General features: G+C 36.5%; 1 protein-coding gene across 5 annotated transcripts; it reads right to left on the bottom strand.

The window, feature by feature from the left end:
- Positions 1-128: 128 nt before the first annotated feature.
- Positions 129-16,124, bottom strand: LOC109101976 (protein spinster homolog 1). 5 transcript variants are annotated; one of them, XM_042720562.1, is made up of 19 exons: positions 15,773-15,959; positions 15,405-15,509; positions 15,183-15,237; positions 14,705-14,816; positions 14,411-14,494; positions 13,622-13,877; positions 13,320-13,464; positions 9,510-9,725; positions 7,153-7,218; positions 6,916-7,052; positions 6,573-6,724; positions 4,993-5,059; positions 4,647-4,789; positions 3,745-3,897; positions 3,371-3,560; positions 3,163-3,228; positions 2,311-2,409; positions 2,046-2,214; positions 129-949 (listed from the first exon to the last, which is right to left on the bottom strand). In XM_042720562.1, the coding sequence occupies exons 1-19, from the start codon at positions 15,818-15,820 to the stop codon at positions 879-881; spliced, it is 2,334 nt and encodes a 777-aa protein (XP_042576496.1). In that variant the 5' UTR covers positions 15,821-15,959; the 3' UTR covers positions 129-878. The 5 variants fall into 5 exon arrangements, with proteins under 5 accessions (XP_042576496.1, XP_042576492.1, XP_042576493.1 ...); XM_042720558.1 differs by lacking the exons at positions 13,320-13,464; positions 13,622-13,877; positions 14,411-14,494; ... (2 more) ...; positions 15,405-15,509; positions 15,773-15,959 and adding an exon at positions 11,281-11,528; XM_042720559.1 differs by lacking the exons at positions 13,320-13,464; positions 13,622-13,877; positions 14,411-14,494; ... (2 more) ...; positions 15,405-15,509; positions 15,773-15,959 and adding an exon at positions 11,281-11,528 and having other exon boundaries at positions 9,510-9,719.
- Between the last annotated feature and the right edge of the window lie 115 nt (positions 16,125-16,239).

Below are 16,239 nucleotides of genomic sequence, written 5' to 3'. Positions count from 1 at the left end.
AAATTCCTCATTTAATGCAAAAAAAAAAAAAGTAACAAAAGATTAGACAGAAAATGTGCTAATTAACAAACGAATTGCCTAGAAAACAACAGCAGAACAGCAGAGGGAATGCTGTTTTATTTAAAAACAATTAAAGTTTCTTACAGTTAAAATGGCACAGTAAAACATGCCATGAACCAGGCCCTTGATGTACAAATATATATATAACAAAACATATAATCAAAATGAATTAATACTTGATTCATGCCATGGTAGCATTAGTGTCTCAGTGTACTTCTTAAAAGACTAAAAGCTGAAATGTTAGCATAGAAGAAAAAACATTAAAACAGGAGGAAAGACTGAAGGCAGATCACAGACAGATCAGTCTGATTCTGCTAGTTTTCAGTCACAGTCCAGGTCTGATGAAAACAAATGCAACTTGAAAGTAACTTGGTTTTAGTTAATGGACTTAAGAACCTGAAAAATCACTTGATATGCCCTCCAATAAAAACATCTCAAATATAATTGACATGAATTCTAAAACGCAGCTCGATGAGTTTCAATTAAAATCAAAGAAATGTCCTCAACATATAACGTTCTCTTCACGTGTGCCTCTGTCTCCTCCCACAGGACTCGCTCGGGTAAACGGCACAGACACAAGCCTTCCAGGTAAGACGTTTCTCATATTTTTGTTAGTTCAAAATGTTCCCAAATCAATATCGCTGTTAAGGATATAAACAAAAATATAAGCATAATAAATTACTATAAAACTCCCTATTGTGGAGATAGTCCAATCAGTGATTAGTGCTCCAGGATTGGCTGCTGATGGCACTGGCTCTGTCTGCCTATAGGCCAGCGTTGTGCCCCGTGTTGAGAACAATCCAAATCCTTGCGTCATCTCAAATTAAAACACTTGACACTAATACTTTAGTGGAGCCCCCTCTCTTTGGAACAACAATTGGTGCGTCATCTGAAACAGAAAGAGACATGTCAGTACCTGTAACGACCCTAACAAATTAAGTGACTGAGAATTGCATATAACAAATAAGTCAAAACCGACAAATGGAAAAGATGACTTATAACAACAAGTCAGCATGTTGCTTAGTGAAGAGACTAAAAAGAAAATGTATAATTAATTCAAAAATAGTAATGCACTTATGATAGCAAGCCACAAAATGCCAATCATAGACACTGAAGCTGTATTCAGCCAGGAATATTTCTTTTAAAAGTCCTTCTTAAAAGCAGGATTATTAGTGGCACTTCAAACCAATCCACTGCAAAACACACAGAATAAACTCAAACTATAAAACACTGTTATAATTCATTGAAATGAAGCTGAAATAAAAAAATATAAATGTTACACGATAAACTTAAAAAATGATTTAGAAATGTTGCACTGACATCTAAATGAAATAAGTACAAAAATTACTCAAATTAAAATAAAAGCTAAATAGAATATATATAAGAACTATATACATTTAGTCATTTAGCAGATGCTTTTATCCAAAGCGACTTGTGGACAATGGAAGCAATCAAAATCAACAAAAGAGCAATGATATACAAGTGCTATAACAAGTATCAGTTAGCTAAATGCAATAGACATAGCAAGGTTTTCTTAAATTAAATAATAAATAAAAATAAAACAGACAGAATAGAAAAAGAATAGAGCAAGCTAGTGTTAGAGGCCTTTTTTGCTTTTTGTTAAGAAAACAAATAGATAGGATACAAAAAGAATAAGATAAGCTAGTGAAGCAGTTAGTAAATTAATAGAGTGCAAGTTTAAAAGAGGCATGTTTTTTTTTTAAAGAATAGCATTAGAATATAATATTTATATAATATATATTTGAATGCATCACATAACAAATGACTAAAACCTAAACTAAATATAACAATATACAAAATAAATTAATTCAGTTCATATTAATAAGCATATAAGTATAAAAAACTAAAATAACAATCAAACAAAGAAGACTTCCGAGAATGTCCTGAAATGACCAAATTGTTTGGAAACATGAATGACCTCTAATCTAAGACAAGACTGGGATGTCATCGGTGACTTCTCTCACCAGAGGGCATGTAGTTCTCTGCCAGATGCCGGTCTTTCTCGATGAAGATGGCCGTGGCCAGGAAGAAAGCTCCGCCCCCCACAGCCACAAAGGAGCACAGCAGCAGTGACATCTGAAGTGAACGAAACTCCCACATGTACGAGTCCGATTTCTTTATTGAGTCTGACACTTGATCAGGGGGAAAAACACATGACATTCAACCTAAAGTGTTTTTTAAAAAGAATTTTGAAAGTCTTTTTTGTGTGCAATTGTGAGATTGACGTACCACTCCTATGAGGTAAGGGCTAATAGCGTCGCCCAGCAAGTGCGAGAGTACAATCTGAAAGGCTTCCGCTGTGGAGCGCCGTGTGGGAATCACAACATACTGACAGAAGAGAGAGAGAGAGAGAGAGAGGAATGAGAACATTAAGAAAGAGAACTCGTGCTGTTCCAAACACACATGCTGTTGTTATTTCACTGGAACACAAAAGAAGGCATTTCTAACGCATTGCAAAGATATGAAATGGCTTTAGAACAGTGCTTCACAATATTCAAAAACAATATTAGCCAAAATATTTCCTCATTGTAATTATAGCAATGCTAACCATTTTTTTATTAACAGAAATTGGGAGTGTTGAAATAAAATTTATTAAACATGATTCATTTTGTGATTTTGTTAGATTTTTGTTTTTCAAAAAAAAAAAATTATTGATGAGGGAAAAAATAAATATAATTTCCTTTTCAGCTTGATTTTTGATGTTTTTAGCTTCTTACTTGATTTAATCTAATTTAAATGATTAAAAAGTAATTTTAAGTCATTCTGTGGCCCCCATTGGAAGCCCTTTATTTGAGAACCACTCTTTTAAAAGACTTTAATAGTGCACCAGTCATATAAACTACTTTATGGTGCTTTCTTGTCCTTTTTAGAGTTTGCCAATCTGTGGACTCTGAACTCTATGTTGTTGAATGGCAATAACTATCGAACAGTTCTTCAAACAAGCCTACTTTTGTGTTTTACGGAAAAAACAACCGCATACAAGTTGGCAAAAACATAAGGTTGAGTGAATAATAAATTAAATTCATCTATTCATTATTCTTTTGACTTGGTATTGGATAAAATGAAAGAAGGGAAATTCACCAGAAGGATATCAGCAACAATGGCCCAATTCATAGACAGGAATGTTTCACCCAGGAAGATAAAGACCTGGTGGGAACACAAAATTATAGTCAGCATAAAACTGCCCTACATTCAACACTGCGGTCAATATAACACTGAAAACACTTCCTGGAATAAAAAAGCTTTTGCTTAAACCAGGGTCGAAGGAGAAGTCAAATGAGTGACTTACATATGTGGCCGCAGTGCTAGCCTGAGCAAAAACGATGGACAGATAGAGAAAGGGAGCAGCGAGGAGGAGTCCTGCAGCACAGACTAGCGGATCAGCTCGAGGGGTTTTGATCCTCAGCTTCTTGCTCGCCTGCACACCACTCGCTACACCCAGGATGCCCGTCACAACTGTGATGATGCCAAAAATCAGACTGGAGAGCAGAGATTAGAAGAACATTATTAGTACATGTTTTTAACAGGAATATTTACAACACAACATGTGCAAATGCAGTGTCGTAAAATAAAAATATAAAAAAAACTACAAAAAACTAAACAGAACACAAAAGTGTGTGCCAGAGTCATGCTGTGTATCTTGAGAGAGTGAGGGGCTGACACCTGTCAGAGTTGTCACAGGGGGCTTTTAAACACGGCTGCTTCTCTCCAGTGAAGACGCCCGCTCTGAATAAAAAGGCAGGGGCCCACAGGGCCAGCGATCCTGTCACAAAGGCCACAGTTGTGAAGCCAAATGTGGACAGAACAAAACTTGGACTGAAACAGAAATGAAGAGGGAGACAGAGAGAGACATTGAGTTCAGAAAGGAAACATTTAATCTACAAATTAAGAATCATATCTCACTTATTCAACTTCTGCTATATCACATGTACACTACTGGTCAAAAATGTGAAATAATTAAGGATAACTGTTTTGAAAGAAGTCTGATCAAATATACAATAAAAACACTTCAATTTTAAAAAACATATCTATTTGAATTGATTTAAAAATCTAAGTTATTCATGTGACAGCAAAGCTTACAATTACATAAATTACACACATAATAATGTAAATAAAATGGCACTCAAATTGTTAAAAAAAATGGCACTCAAATTGTTATTTCATATATCAAACTTTCATATGACTTTCTTCTAAGGAAAATACTGAATGAAATATTTTGTTTTTGACCCTACTGACTTCCAATGCATAGGCAAAAACTTGCTGAAATATTCTTACAAATATATATTTATTACGACAGCAGCCACCAAGAGCAATGGTTATTACCCTTATATCTAAAAAAAAAATCACTTGTGATTGTGAGTGATTAGCTATTTTATAATTTCCTTGATCATCTCAGATAGAGGCTGCAGGGATGTCACCAATAATTACCTAATAACAGAGGAAAAACCCTCAAGCCAGTAAAGAAGCTTTATCAGATACTGAAAAATTCCCTGCAAAAAATCTAACGCAAAGGCCATGACATCTTAATGAGGCTTTAAAGGCAACATGAGCTCTTAGTGACTCACTTCCTGCAAAGTGCTTTTATGTCTGCCAGCCAGCTGGTTCTGTGCAGTGTGTGCTCTGGATGAGCTTCGATCGCACCCCGCTTTGGCTCCTGAACTACAAACAACAAGAGGATCACGGCCAGCAGCCCCAGACCCGGAGTCACCTATAAAAGAGAAACAAATGAAAAGAGCAAACAAAAAAGGCAGAGAGAGAATGAAAGTTAGAATAGGCGTGAGAAAATTACACAGAATTGTTATCATTGTATTTAATCTCTCAGTGTGACTCTGTGGTGAGAGCAATAAGCGATTATTATATAATCCACCCAGAGACAGATAAACAGTGAGAGGTTTGGTGCTGCAGACGTACCCGAAGAGCCCAGTGCCAATCCCCAGCCACATCATCCACCTTCGAGCCCACGATGTAACCCAGACCACTGAGGAAAGAAAAGCCGGCAGAACCAGATCAGGTCTGGTTCACACTGCAGCTTATGCTGTCCATTTAAACAGAGAGTGATCATCTGATACACATATAAAGTGACCAAATACATTTAGCTCGCTAATATAATGTTTCAGGGGCACAAACTAACATTCTTTTTTTAAAGTTTCTTTTTTGAAGAAACAAAAGAAATAAAAACTTTATTAAGCAGGGATGCATTAAATTGATTAAAATTGACAGAAAGGACATTTATAATGTTACAAAGATTTAGATTTGAAATAAACGCTGTTCTTTTGAACTTTTTATTCATTAAAGAATTCAAAGAAAAAATATCATAGTTTCTACAAAAATGTTAAGCAGCCAAACTGTTTTGTTGCACAAATTACTGCTGAAAATTCAGCTTCACAATCACAGGAATAAATTAAAATGTTAAAATAAAAAATAGTTGTCAATTCTAAAAGTATGTCACAATATATTACTGTTGAATTTTTTTTTATTACAAAAATTTGAATGGTACACTTGAACGGTATTGTAACTATAATTTAACAAAAGCAAATATAATATTGCAAATAATTACTACTGAATTTGAATGAACATATTTTGCACATTTACATGAGAAAAATAAAAAAAATGTGAAAATGCAATCTATCCATTAACAAGGGTGTCTGTAGATTTTGGAACTGTCTGGCCAAATAATTCATATATCAATGTATTTAAGTATTCTCATAAAATTTTAAATATCCAGTGACTAGTTCTTTCTCTGAAGTGCTCAAATGTAGCAGCCTGGAAACATAAAAATGCAACTTAGGTTGGTGTGAAAAAAAATAAATAATAAAATCATATAACATGTAACTGCACGTGGCAGAGTGTGAGAATGTAACCATGCTGTGAATGTGCATAGAGCTGAAGTATGAATAACCCAAACACCAGTATTTCCACCCTGTGTTCTGTTTAAGGCTACGTTTACACGACAACGTTTTCAAAATGATTCGCGTCTACACATATCCACGAAAACGGCCAAAAACGCTCTATTACTTATGCCAGGCCAGTAGATGGCACTGGCACCTCGTTAGTAAACAGTACCTGTAGGGAAGTGACGATTAGCTCTTTGTGGGCAGGAGTTCCGACTCTAAAAAAACCACACCTACTGTTGCTCTACTCATCATTCATAGCAATAGCAGCTTTAGTAAACTCTTGAGCAGCAACAACAGTACCACGTACTCCGCCATTGTTGTGTATGTACGTACTGCGCATGTCTACATACCTAATACGTACTACGCACGTGCATGATGTCACCGTTTTCAAAGATTCCCATATTGGGTGTTCACACGGAAACGATATCGGTGGCATTCTCAAAAACTTGCACTTTGAAACCCATTTTAAAAATTATGCGTTTTCAGTCCCCAAAACGCTGTTGTTTTGTTAACGAACAGGAAAAACGCATAAAAAGTTTCCCATTTTTGGCTGAAATTGTTGTCGTGTAAACGGCCCCTGTGTGTATATTGTCCCACCTGCCCACTGGAATTGCAAAGTAGAAAATGGACAGCATGTTGGTCCTCTTCTCTTTGATGAACAGGTCAGCGATGATGGTGGGAGCAATGGTGGAGTAACTGGCCTCCCCAACACCCACCAGCCCTCGCGTCAACAACAACGCCCAGAAATGCTGAGAGAAGATTTATCCTATTAGCTTACTCTCTCAGTACCACACTTTAAAATACACACTTTAGTATAGAAGACTGAAAGCTGTTGCTTTGAAATAAAAAGTATTTGAATAAAACTGTATTCAAATATAAAGGGGAGGATTAACCCGTATGCATTTGTCTGAAAGTCTGAAAGGTTTAATGTAGGACTTACGTCTTTTCCAATGAAGGAACTGGCTAACGTCACTACGGACCAGAAAAAAATTCCCACACACATGATCAGCTTCCTGTTATACCTGTCGCCCAGGTATCCAAACAGAGGAGCCAAGAACATGTAACTGCAGATGAAGACTAAAAAGAACAAAGAATCAATGTGAATAAAAAAATAATAAATAACAATAAGAGTAATAATGATAATAAAAAGGATTTCAAATGGTATGAATCCTCTCACCTGTCTGAAGTAGTCCTGATGTTCCATCACCAATTCTGAAGAAAAGCTCAATATCTGGAAGTACACCTGCAAGACAGGACGTTTACTGTTATCACAGCTTTATTACTGACCAATTAAATACCACTGCGCATTATATGTTTTGCCGAATAAAACAACAGTAAGATATTTATACATCAAACAGTCATTAGGAGAAACAAATTTCTTTGCCTTAGCAAAAGTATGTGTATAAGCCTCAACAGAGGTGTTGTTGTTGTTAATTAAAACTATTAAAATTTATTTTCCCTGTCGGTGCCGTTGCACTTCGGGCTTCCCGTGTTTGAGTCCCAGCTCGCTGACCTTACCCAATCCCGTCCCTCTTTTTCTCTCCAACTTCGCTTCCTGTCTAACTACTGTCCTATCAAATAAAGGTAAAAACGCCAGAAATAATTCTTTAAAATATAAGTAATAATAATAATAATTTTCCCTAACTGAAAATCAAACTAAATAAAAAAAATAAAGCAAATGTTAGATGAACTTAAAGGGATAGTTCACGTTCCAAACCTGTAAGACCTTCGTTCATCTTCGGACCACAAATTAAGATATTTTTGATGGAATCTGAGAGCTTTCTGACCCTGAATAGACAGCAAGGATCCTAACACGATCAAGGTCCAAAAACTTAGTAAGAGTAAGGAAATCGTTAAAATAGTCCATGTGACATCAGGGGTTCATCCGTAATTTTATGAAGCTACTGTTTTCTTTTGTGCACGAAAAATATGCTTGTAGCTTCGTAAAATTACAGTAACCACTGATGTCACATGGACTATTTTAATGATGTCCTTACTACCTTTCTGAACCTTGATTGTGTTAGGATCCTTGCTGATAAAAAATATCTTAATTTGTGTTCTGAAGGTGAAGGTCTTACGGGTTTGGAACGACATGAGGGTGAGTAAATAATGACTTTCAATTTCAATTTTTTCAATTTTTAATTTTCCTTTTTTTGTGAACTTTCCCTTTAATCGTAAAAACAAATTGGCTTGCAATTAATTGAAATAAGTGTAAAGTTTAAATAATAGAAATATTACAACAAAAAAAACTAATAAAAATGACAAAAGTACATAAATTACTAACACTTAAAATTAAAATGAAAATATAAAAAATGTAAGCTTATTTTTTAAATAAATAATAGTATATAAATAATATTAAAATAACACTGCAATAGGGCTGTGCAAATAATCGAATGTGATGAAAATGCACATCTCGTCAGTAAAGCTGGTTCTGTGATTAGGAAATCTGTCACCTGCTTTTAGGTGAAGCAGCATTTATAACAGAGCCGTATTTCTCTGACAAGCTACACAAAATTGCGTTCATAATCACAGACAATTTAATTGTGCAATTATGAAATCTGAGAAATCGTTCTGCAATTATGAAAGCTGTTTAAGTAGCTTGTCAGTGAACTATGGCTCTGTGTAGTAAATGCTGCTCTATCTGAAAGCATGTGAAAATACCACATTTAATAACATGAAATAGATCCTTCTATGAGATGATGTGGCTTCTTACACAGAATAAGACATGCAACATATTTCATAGTATTCTAAGCTGTGATAAAGGCTATGTCGATTAGCACTGCATTATAGATATACTTTATTATAATAAAAATCATAATAATAAGAACTCAGACCATATATTGTTGTTGTCTTGTGTTTTTATTAGTCATGTTGAATCAATGAAAGTGGTCTATTCAGCTGCAGCGATTTCCTGGATTTCTTCTTCGGGGCATATTTGGATTTTCTGTGCAAGAGCGCCCTCTGACCTTTGGATGGAGTTTTCCTGCTGATCACAGAACTGTGCTTCACTGAAAGATACGCATGACAATCGCAGCTTCTGCCTCATCACGATTTATCGCCTTTGCAATTTAATTTCGATTAATCATGCAGTCCTAGCAGGCGATACATCGGCAATAATGAACGTGATATTGCGTAGCTTGTCAGTGAACTACGGCTCTGTGTAGTAAATGCTGGTCCATCTGAAAGCAGGTGATGGAGATTTACTAGTAATCACAGAACTGGCTTTACTGACGAGATGCGCATGGTCATCACATTCGATTATTTGCACAGCCCTACACTGCATCAGACAACAATGCATGAAAGAAAAACTAAATTAGCTGGTATTTTTTAAATTCCTGATGGGATTTAAAAGCCCTGTGATTCAAAAAGAACAATTTAGGCTAGCATAATCTGATATCATGAACTTAAATCATGTTATCATGCTGTGTATGAGAGTTACTGCTGTGTGTCTTGCTTGTTCATTTGATCTGAATCAAAAGGGATCCAGCACTGTATAGCAGCAATGATGCTCTGAAATCTAACAGCACTGGTTACCTGCCACAGTGAATCGGTCCATATAGTTCAGCAGGTTGATGTAGCAGAGTACAGCCACAGTCAGTTTAGCCCTCTTATCAGACACTCCACTGGCAGACTCCTCCTCCTCGGGCTGAGGTGATCCCACCCCATTGCAAGTAGGCCCCTCCCCCTCATTATCATCTGAGAAGAAGGGTGTGGTGTCTGAAGAAACATCTGTCCCTGACATCACTGCAGCTGAAAAAGAAGTTGATGAAGAGCAAAAAAATGCCAGTGTAGAGTTCAAATCAACAGTAGCAAAAAGTCTTAGAAATAAGTTTTACATTTTTGCATATGCAGATGCTTTTATTCAAAGCAGTTTACACTGCATTTTATCAGTTCACACATTCCCCGAGAATCAAACCTATGACCTTGGCATTACTAGCGCTCCTTTTTGTGCTTAGAGACTGGAATATTGCATGTATACAGATAAACTTCTCTAGAACATGGATGGTTTGGTCAGGTCTACCACAATCAAAGATCCTTATGGGAAGCAAAACCAAAGACCGACTCAGTTTCAGGTATTAAATGCTCAAGAGCAAAAGAAAATACCTAAAAAAAGAACAAAGTCTATCACTGATTACCCACAAACTATTGATCACATGCTAATCTCATGAGGATGTACAGTGGGGTTCAAAAGTCTTTTAAAACAAAGCCAAAATGCATCTAATTTGCATTTTTAAAATGAAAAAGCTTTTCCATAAAATATATTATCATTACTTTGTTTACGGTGAAAAACTGCATACATTACAAATGCTTGACCACAAAATAGTGCAGAATCTGAATTTTCCTTGTTCATTTTGTCACAATCGTTGTTTGTTTTTTTTTTAATTTATTTATTGCTGGGTTTAAATTAAATTTTAAAACTAAATTTAAATTTTTGATCCCCACTGTTTATTTTTGTGTGAGTTAATCCATTTAAAACAGAAAAAGTAAGATAAAGAATACTGCCAAAGAGTTCTTTTTTTCTAGAAAAGATTCTATGAAGACTTAAAGATTCTATGAAAATAATGAATTAGGTAACATAATCTAGTTTGTCAGGAGCTGAGACACATGGGGAGGGAAGTAGGCACATGCTTGTGATGTGAATTAATCTCGCCACAATGACATGTGAATACAGTAATGAAGAAAGAAATATTGAAAGAGAAATTATACTATGGGCTCAGACAGCTCTGGATGCATGCACAATTTTAATAAATGTAAATGTAAAAGTTTAGGTTTGATGACAACAGTCATTAAGAGTTTCTGCATATCAGTAAATGACTTTAAATGGCCAAACCTAAACAACATGTCAGAAGCTTCCCTATCTACTTTCAGTTATCTATATACTGTCGGTTGAATCCAGCTAAAAAGACGTTTTTTGCTGACTGATGATGACATGTGATGCTTGATGTTGACCAATACTAGTCTCTGTACAGACATGTAGCTGGGTAAGCAAAATATTCTACCGACAGTGGTGCCAACCTCAACAAAAAAAAAAAATCAAAAACAACATTGTATGTGTCTTTTTTTTTTTTTTTTTAGATGTGGTTATGGAAAATGCATGGAAAGCTCTCGCGGCGGTGTATTTGTTTAAAACACACCCAGTGTTTCCTCAACACTTAAGAGCAGGAACACATTCATTGACAACTATAAAACAGCCTTTCATTTAACACATGCAAATCACGAAACCTATAGAAAAGAGCGATTTGAACTGTCTCCCGAAACTTTCCTGCTCCATAACTCGTCCTCACACACATCAACTGTTGTTTACCTGGACAATGCAAAGCTTAGTCAGAGGCGTCCTCAAAGTTCTTCTTCTGGCCGCTGTTGGGCTCCCTCTGAGTTGTCAAGACGGTTTAGGGCGCTATCTTTTCCTTACCTCCTGTGTGGACATTTTTGAATTGCAGTAGATGGTCTCGAGGCGAACCGTGCATCCGACCGACTTTGTGTTTTGTTGCTGATCTACAAGCTCAGCACGACGCCATATTGTAATGACGCAGTACTTCCGCTCCCTAGTCACGTGCTGACCCCCCCTCCCATCACATAGCGGTCAACACGTGATTTTCACCTCATTGCGTTGTTTTGACAGATAAACATAATTTAAACCTACGAGTTAAGAGGATATTCTGATATGTGCACATAAATTAGCAGGACATGCATGTATTTTTACTTTGATTTTTATTCGTTTTTATATACTTGTGATTCAGTGACTGTGTGGATGGTATGGCAGTTCTGTGAAATTATTTTGGCTGTCTAAAACTAACTTGTTCTTCAGCACGTTATGCAAATTAAAAAATACTTTAGTGAGACAAAAGCTGCTAAGTAATCACTAGTGAATCTGAGACTTTCATTTGTCTCTAGCTCTTGTGCTGATGAATGCTGGTGCTTTATCAGCACAAACTTAATTGTAAAGCAGTGATGAATTGTCTGAGCTGATCAATAACCTGAGATAACACGAGTTCATTTGAGTGTGAAGTTAACATTTGCTGCATTCAATTTAGGTTACAGCTGGGTCAGAAATCACCCTTGGGCCTCAGAATGTGACAAAATACCTCACTTATCGTCATTTTCATTATCAGATATTTCAGTATAATCTGTCTAACTCGAGTTTGGTGCCAACATAGACATTACAGTATTTACAACCTGAGAGGCAAATCTTATCCTATTTACAGGTACTTTAGCAACTGGCATTGATTTGTTTTTATAGGTAACAGCTATAGTTGTTCCAGTTGATAATTTATTACACTTGATTAATTAAGCTGGATTACTTGACATAAACGTGTGTGGTGTTGTTTGATAAAATAAAAATATCATGCTCTCAGAAGGATAAAAATGCCCCTGAAAATCAACTCCAGGGAGCAAATATTGCCCTTTAGAAAACTGACACAAGTACTACAGGCAACAAAAACATCTATCAAATATGACAATTTATTATAATCCTTTCAATCAAGTAAACTCTTTATATATACATTCTTAAATAAATCAGATCTTTATAGTTCATGAAACCTTAAAAAATTAAATTTTCCTGAGGTCTGTTTTAAGGGATAAGAAAAGAAGTCTGACCTCCTCTACAAATCTTTTCCTCCGTCCTTACGAACCACAGAAACCATATCATATTACATGTTACATTGCAATACTGAACATGGTTTTTTAAAAGGACAGAACATCAATATTTGAGCGCGTTTAGGCCCAGACTTCAATGACGTCACCGTCCTCCATGTCCAGGTCAGCTGGAGTCTGATTATATGAGACCCTTGACCCATCAAAGTAAAATTTGGCTTCCCGTCTAGCACTGGCGCTCAAACCAGAGACGTACTGAGACAGGATGGACCCTAGAGGAGCATTCTTTAAAAAACAAAATAAACAATGATAGTTGAGTACTAAAACAATTTCACAGAAACAAGAATAAAAGATGTACAGTACACACCTTTAGTAGGGAATACTCCTGCACAGATGCTTTCTCTTTGCCTTGCAGTCGCACAGTAATGACATTACGTTTCTCGCTCTCTTCTTGTTTATTCTCTGTTACTACACAATCTGGGAAAGACAGCAGAGACGAAAAGGAGTTGCATGAAAGCTGCAGGATTTTGTATGTGTCATTGTGTCAGTGTTTCCATGTACCATCATTTAACCATGTCAGGAACTCACAACAGGTCTGTCTTTAAAGGTTTATCAGTTAGCATTAAAAATTATTTTCCTGTGGAGAAACTGAATGGAGCTTTTAATCTGGAACCCGACTGGTGCACTCTGTAAGTGCACTGCGATGCATGCTAATGAACTCAGCTCAAAATCGCTACTGCTTTCTGTTACCTATAATGTCAGCTATGCCGAGACCCAGCTCGCTGACGGACGAGTGAACAGGGAGATCAATATCTTTCTTCAACAACAGAATTTGGCTGGGTCGGACATTGAGTTTGCTGGCCAACTGTTCCACAGCTTTACTCAACGGAGCCGTCTGCAATCAAAAGGCACATACATACAATACAAGTCCAATTTAAAAACATTCATCTTCCAGTTTAACTAAAAAAGTAAGTGTATTCGTATAGTTTTTTTAAACAAACAAATATGCCACATATCGAGTAATACATCATAAGTGTCTCTATTCCACGTACCGACAGTAATGGGATTTTGTACAACTCTGTCCGACAGCGAAATTTTAGTGAAATTTCTCGCCCAGAGTCTCTGTCCTCAGTATTTTGGGGACGTCGTTTCTTTTTGCTGCCAGAAGAAATTATGATGATGTCATCATCGTCATCATCAGAGTCATTCACAGGAGATGGAGAGTTTCTGTATTCAACCACAGGCTCCTGAGGCTCAGGCGAGAGACACACCAGAGAGCCAATCGCATCCAACTTCCTGTTGATTTCTCTAGAACAGAGATGAGAGAGAGAAAATAACATCTTATCACCTCCCTCACTACCTCCTGATTACTCCACCACAAAAAAGATAAAAAAAAAAAAATAACTGTTTATCTCTGGCCTTACTTCCTGTTGATTTCTCCAGGACAGAGATGAGAGAGAGAAAGTCAGATCTGTTTATCTCTGGCCTTACTTCCTGTTTGTTTCATTACTTCTAATATTGTTATTCATTTCTGTGTCCTCTTTGAAAAAAGCTAAAATTGTCTGTCATGAGAGCATTTAAACACTAAAAACTGCATGAGAAGTTCAATATTAAAGAGAGATCATGAAATGTCTTAGGCTGATGACACACAGAACAACATTATTTTAATCAATATATCTTAGACACTCCCCCATTCACAACTGGTAACAAATTTATATCTGGACACTTTAGATTGTTTGTGGGCTCTGTGTCTCACCTGGTTGGCCGTTGCCTGGCAACATTGCTCAAATATTTGCCCCGTGTATCATCAGCCTTATTTAATTTTTGATGATGTCACTGACTGTATTTTTGGGTTTGCCCGTCTGCTCCGTTTCACTGGTGGACTACATGGTGGAGGGGGTGGAGAGGGGGAACGGAGGATCTGCCTATAGGGAGATAATGGTTTAGATGAAAGAACACCGCTTAGGGAAGGCTTATCAATCATCAGATGATTAATTGTCCAGGCTATGGTTCATGTTAATATCAAGGAGCTATTCTGGAAGCAGATGTCACATAAACAAATAACACTGATCCTGGGTGTATAATGACGCACTTTTTGTATTTCAAGGTAAAGTGAAGTCAGTCTGTGTACTTACTGAGCTTCAGTCTGTTCTGGCTCCTCCTCTGAGCCACTCAGATCAATGCTGATTGGCCGTCTCTCTGTACGAGGAGGGGAAGGAGACCACAGGGGACCACCTTTTTCCTCATCTGATACAATAAACAAAAACAGTGAGGATGGCGCGGATTACTCCCACAGGCCAGATATAAACTCTTAACAATTAATAGCGATGAGAAACCCTCGCTCACAGGAAGCAAAAATTACATTAAGGCCAGATATACACTGTTATCATTTAAAGGCTTGGGGTTGGAACATTTTCAAATGTTTTTGAAAGGATATGCTCATAAAAAAATACAGTAAAAAAAAAAAAAAAATACAGTAATAACAAAATAAAAAAAATTCAAACAACACTTATTTGACAGATTTTTTACATCATAAATGTCTTTATGGTCACTTATTATTTAATGCATCCATTTTTAAAATAAAATGTTAGCATATAAAAAGATATATTATACCTGTGAGAGTGGTGTGTTTGAAGGTTATTGGCTTCAGATTTAAGGAGCTGTTAACCTAAAACACAATAATGCAACATCTGAATCATCTTTTAGCACCTTGCAACACATGTATCCCGATGCATTTCGATTACAGTCATATAACCAAACATGTGGGAAAGGTCGTAGAGTATATTATTTTCCGTCAGCAAGGTCTTTGAAGTCAAGCAGGCGAGATCTGGTCACCTTGTTGGAGTAAACAGGTACTGTTGTGAAGGAGGAAGCGGCGAGGATGCGTCGGCGTTTGTGGGGTTGTTTTGATACAGTTACACCCCCGTCACTTTCTGTTCCCTGAAAGAAGGAAAAAGACAACATATTTCCCGTATTATCTCATTGATTTTAACTGAAATTACATTTGTAAAATACATTTAGGTTAATAGTTACAAATGTGTTTTTATTGACGGATAGCTCACAACAGAATTCGAAACCGTTCTGTAAACGGCTAATAAAATTACTGTTATTGTTTTGTTTATTAATGTACACGCACACCCATAACGTTACTCAGTTTTAAACTGGCGCTTACTTGGGGATAACATTATTACTTAAACATTTACTTGAACAAAAACACTTTTTCTATGTTGTTGTTGATTAATCGACGACATCTGATTAGCCAGCGTGCTGGGCAGTTATAGATCATAGATATTCAGGATTGTTTTCTGACGACAACTACTCAAACGCCGTGTCCATGTAAAATGGGCAGACTTGTAGTAGCAATAACTCTTTAAACTTAACACCGTATAACTGCTATAAACGAGATCTCACCATTTCAGCCATATTTCGTTTCCGCGCGCGCTCTCGGGTGAGGGCGTGACGTCACATAACAAAGGCTCGCTCACGGGATGCTTTAGTTTTATTCCATTGATTCTTATACACTGATGAGGTAAAGGTTTTAGTGAATGGTGATTTTTTTTTCTACGCTAAGATAATTTGTATAACTATTTTAAACCGAGAACAGAAGAGAAATGACTAATAACAGCTTCACTCTATAATACAATACTAGAAAAAGGTCTAGAAGGGGTGG

The sequence above is a fragment of the Cyprinus carpio genome, chromosome B3, assembly GCF_018340385.1.
Source record: "Cyprinus carpio isolate SPL01 chromosome B3, ASM1834038v1, whole genome shotgun sequence".
Taxonomy (NCBI): Eukaryota; Metazoa; Chordata; class Actinopteri; order Cypriniformes; family Cyprinidae; genus Cyprinus; species Cyprinus carpio.
Note: the sequence above shows the minus strand (reverse complement) of the source record. Positions and strands in the feature narration are given on the sequence as shown.

Excerpts from the sequence above, each read along its gene's own strand:
- LOC109101976 (XM_042720562.1), bottom strand. The coding sequence starts at position 15,820 with ATGTCGTCGATTAATCAACAACAACATAGAAAAAGTGTTTTTGTTCAA. Across the intron at positions 13,878-14,410 it reads CGGGCAAACCCAAAAATACA|AGAAATCAACAGGAAGTTGG; the intron begins GTCAGTGACATC and ends TCTCTGTTCTAG. Across the intron at positions 3,561-3,744 it reads CCCTGTGACAACTCTGACAG|TCTGATTTTTGGCATCATCA; the intron begins GTGTCAGCCCCT and ends TCTGCTCTCCAG.